The sequence below is a fragment of the Bidens hawaiensis genome, unplaced genomic scaffold (assembly GCF_021521415.1).
Source record: "Bidens hawaiensis isolate Kalapana, Puna unplaced genomic scaffold, B.hawaiensis_p1.1 tig00007248_1, whole genome shotgun sequence".
Classification (NCBI taxonomy): domain Eukaryota; kingdom Viridiplantae; phylum Streptophyta; class Magnoliopsida; order Asterales; family Asteraceae; genus Bidens; species Bidens hawaiensis.
In genome coordinates, this window is record NW_027491500.1 from 826,367 (window position 1) to 831,071 (window position 4,705).

The window sequence follows — 4,705 nt, forward strand, 5'->3', positions numbered from 1 at the left end:
TTGAAACTAGTTTGACTTTTAATATGATGAAAACTCAAAAGATGAGAATACTTTAACCACAAAACACATTAACGGCTTCTAATTTTACTTCACACACAATATCTCAATATCTTGTTCAATGTTATGCGCTTAACCATATATGAAAAACCAACAAATTACCACATCATTGTCTTTCTTCCTTCACACCCCAAGAATCATGACTCATACCCAAAACATTACCAAAATCTACAAGAATCATCATCAACTTTTTATCTCCGGCCACGTTTTCGATCAACCTGGCCTTTGGGCAAATGTCGACGAACCCCCCACACGCCCCACCGCCTACTATACCCTACACATCTCCTCTGGTCACCGTTGTCCTTACCATTATTCTCCTCCTATTCTTTTTCATAGGATTTTTTTCTATATATTTTTGTAGGTGTTTCATGCAAAGTTTATTTTTTACATGGCATGTGCGCCAGGGCCCCACCATGGCCTCAGCAGGCCCTGCAGGGGACAACTGCGTGCCACCAGGGCTAGACCCCTTGATCATAAGTTCTTTTCCTACGTTCACATACTCGAGTGTGAAAGAATATCAACGCGAGAATTATGGATTAGAATGTGCCATATGTTTATGTGAATTTAAGGACGAGAATGTGTTACGCCTTTTAACGAAATGTTACCATGTGTTTCATCAAGAGTGTATTGACTTATGGCTCGCGTCACATAAATCATGCCCGTGCTGTCGGTGTAGCCTCGACACACCTATCAACTCACCCGAAAAATCCCCCGTTTCGGCCACTAATGCATCAGTGCACGAAGTTCAAGACAACAGATCACGAGGCGATTCCGATAGTGTCACTATCGATGTGAAAGACAGTAACAAGGACGGAGATAAAGCCGAAAACAAAAAGGAGAAGCATGTGGTTATTGACATGGGTCCGGAGGACAAGATAACAGACAGATTCACAAGGTCCAAATCTACCGGACATTCAATTGTAATTAGGAACAACGTAGGATGTGAAACATATGATAGGTTTATGTTAAGATTACCTCAAGATGTACAAGATATACTCATTCCAAGACATAATTGGACAAGAAGCTGTACTGAATTCGGAGAATATAAAAGCAAAACTTCGTCCAGCAGTAGTACATAGGATAGGATAGTTAACCAATTTACTACTTCCATTAAGTTTTTAGTATTTAGGACTTGTTACATCTTATGTTCCTTAATGTTTACATTTGGTAGCAGATTAATATGTATAGGTGAGTATGTTTTTGAACTAGAATCAGACCAAACACATAGTATTTAGATTTAAAACACATCCAAACAGTAACTATTATTTTTAGATCCAGTTTTTTTATAATTCTTTTGGTTTGACGTCAAGTCCCAATCGATAATCAAACGCAAAGTAAACGACTAACTCCCGTTTATATTAATAAGAAAATATAACTCAAAAAACTGATTAAAACTCTCAAGCCCTAACTTTGTTTGATTCTTGATGAACCCTAACTCGGTTGCATCTCATGTGTCTCTGAATGAACCCTAATTCGGTTGCACCTCACAATTTTATAACTCTTTTGGTTTGATGTCAAGTTCCAATAGATAATCAAGCACAAAGTAAACGCCTAACTCTTGGTTATATAATCAGAAAACATAACTTAAAAAAACTTATTACAACTCTCAAGCCCTCACTCAGTTTGACTCTTGATGAATCCTAACTATGACCTATTTATTATTATTGGTCCCTCAAGTTCACCGATTTGTGACTTGGAGTCCGAAATTACGTCCAACATGACGCTTAAGGTAGAAGGTAAAAACAGTGTTTTGTGTAAAAATGGTAGTGTAACATGTGGCAGCTCTTTTACCCCTCCACTTACTGGTAGGAAACAAAGATGCTATCAGCAATATTGCATGCGCATTGAATGTGGCTTGAGTATTCACATCAAGGGGGAAAATGCAGAATTTCATGTTACTCTACAATAAGGAACCATGAAGAACACTATACATTTTTGGTGTGTTTAAAGGCACCCTCACTTACTACAGAACATGCCCTCTTGTGAAGGGGATAACATATTTTAATGGTGAGGCCTACACTCTTGTTTGTGAGAGAGGAGAGATGTTTAATGTTTGATATTGTTATTTGTATACTAGTGGGGTGCCCGTGCGCGATGACGCAAAGAACAATACTTAAAGGTTGTTACGAGTTGAGCCGGGCTGAGCTGAGCTGAACCAAGCCAAGGCTAGCTTGAACTCAACTCAAACCTTATTCCAAGCAGGCTTGGCTAGGATCGAAACTAAACTCAAGCTGGCTCTCTCGACATTACAACTTATTTGTCATAACTCATAAAGGCCAATATAACTTATTCTTGCCAAAGGTTAAAAATAAAACTTTACTTAGCCAAATGGCTAAATATGTAAGCTACACAATTTATATAACAATAAAATCTAAATAACAAAAAAAAAAAACACCCATACCCAATGCATATACGGTGTCGCAATGAGCCATCCATGGGTCCCCCCGCCCGTGGCTTGCAACCTAGTTGTCTGTGGGCTCACACCATCGACATTGCGAATGGTCTTACAAATAATGCATTGGCAATTTGGCATAGCCAACTAATCTGAAAGAAAACTTTTTAAGGAGTTCGATTGAAAATAAAATCCTTCTGGTAGTAGCATGGCAAACTAAATGGAATTTGTGTGTTCCCAAAAGAGTAAACATGTTCGGTTGGAGATTATTTATGAAAAACCTTCCCACCAATGGTATGTAATCTATCGAATAAAGGGTTGGACGCCTCATTTATTATGTGCCCCATTTGTTTGAAGGATACATATACGGTGAATCACCTTTTTAACCAATGTGGAGTGTCATCAGCAACTTGGAATTCAGTGGATCGTAATAAATTTTATAATTGGCTTGATCAATGTCGAAATAATTTGTAGAAGGAATCATGTTTAATACTTGGTGCGTAATATGAAAGAATATGAATGAAGCTAATTTTTTATTCGATACTTCACTTTCGTTATATGGATTATAACTAAAAACAAAACACTAAATCTCTCTTTTATTCGATAATTTGTTTCTTTGATGTTTGATTAAGTTTTTCCAACCATCATCTTGTTTTTTTAATAAATCCTCTGCCGTTCAAAGGTTACACCCCGGGAGGTAATGTTATTATAAAAAAAACAAGAAAAAATGATATGATGGATTTACGGAAGCAATGGCACTGAAATTGGAAAATGTTTGCATACAAATGTGTTGGGTGGGTCATGTTGTACAAGTATTAAGTCCGGACACCACATGCCCATAGATTTGAAGAAGCTACTAGGTAGCTATAGCTAGCTAGCATGTACAAATGTACAACTAATTTTGCCTTGGATTGCAATGTAGTGATGTCAAATAATAAAAAATTGTACACTGTTATGCTGCAGTTGTCCAGTTTTTGATCTTTGTCTTGAGATGGTGGAAATGATGAACCTAGTGGGGTGGCATGTTTTGAATGTGAATGATTGGTATTCAATACATATTATTATGTATGTAGAGTAGAGAAGGGTTGATAGATTCTTGTTGTCACATGGATTCTACTGGTGTCAGTCAGATCAACAGGTTGTACCAAGGTCCAAGTGAGACCAACCCCCACACTCACCCTCTTGGCTTACTTTCTTACCATGGTTACTAGTCATCTTCACCACACCTCTACAATGCTAATGTTTCTTGGTAATCCAAACTTTGTCTCGTTAAGTTTGGATATTTGAGTATTTAATTGAGTCTCTTAACTATATAATTTAGAAGATGGTGTGACACCCTGGTCGTGCATGATTAAAATGGTTTTGTAACGTAAACTATTACGGTAAATAGGTTTTAGTAACGGAATTTGTTAAAGATATGATGGTTGTGTTGGGTTTCTATGGAATTTATAAACTTAGTTAACCATTTAACTAGTCACAATAAAGGCGGAAGCGTGATATTTACAAACTAAACATATGTATCCATGTGTTTATATATGTATATATTACAAGTTTATATAATATATGTTCATGAACAACCTAGTTTATCCATGTCATTAGATTACCAATAATCTATATGTTAGAAACCCGAGGCAAGGATCAAGTAATACGAGAAAACTAAACTATCAAAGCTTGTAAAACTTACATTCTTAAACCTTTAAGAGATGTAGTTGATGGTTGAAGAAGATGATGATGTGAATGCTAGACTTTCAAAGGAAAACCCTCAAACGGAATATACCCCGAGCCTCCAACACACACCGAGCTATGTTAGGAAGCTTAAACACCAAAAACCGAGACCCGAGCCTTCCTTTTCTTCCTTAGCCGTAAACAAGAAGAAAGAAAAGAGAAAGAGTTGTGTGTTTTTGGTTACTTGAAAGTTCTCTTATATTCTTGATCATTATCTTTTTATCATCATATCCATCCATCCATGATGTTAGGTATTAGGTTAAGTAAATAATACTCAATCTATACCAAATACATGACAAGATTTGACCAATACATTGGGGTGTGGGGCCCACCCAAAACCGGCCCCAAATATATTATTATTTTTTTTTTTTTTTTATTATTTATTTTATACTTTATAAAATATATAAACACCCCATCTTTTATAAACCATTTTATAAAAGAACACATAGTTAAATAATCATTCCAATAATAATTATTTGAATAAATAAATTAACCAATTAATTTATTTAACACTTTCAAGTAAATATTCAG

The 4,705-nt window shown here is 36.0% G+C and overlaps 1 protein-coding gene across 1 annotated transcript; it reads left to right on the top strand.

Moving 5' to 3' along the window:
• The first annotated feature begins 290 nt into the window (after positions 1–290).
• LOC143634825 (RING-H2 finger protein ATL30-like) lies at positions 291–1,136 on the top strand. The gene has a single exon (XM_077102808.1). It carries the CDS (start codon positions 291–293, stop codon positions 1,134–1,136), a length of 846 nt encoding a protein of 281 aa, XP_076958923.1.
• Positions 1,137–4,705: the final 3,569 nt, after the last annotated feature.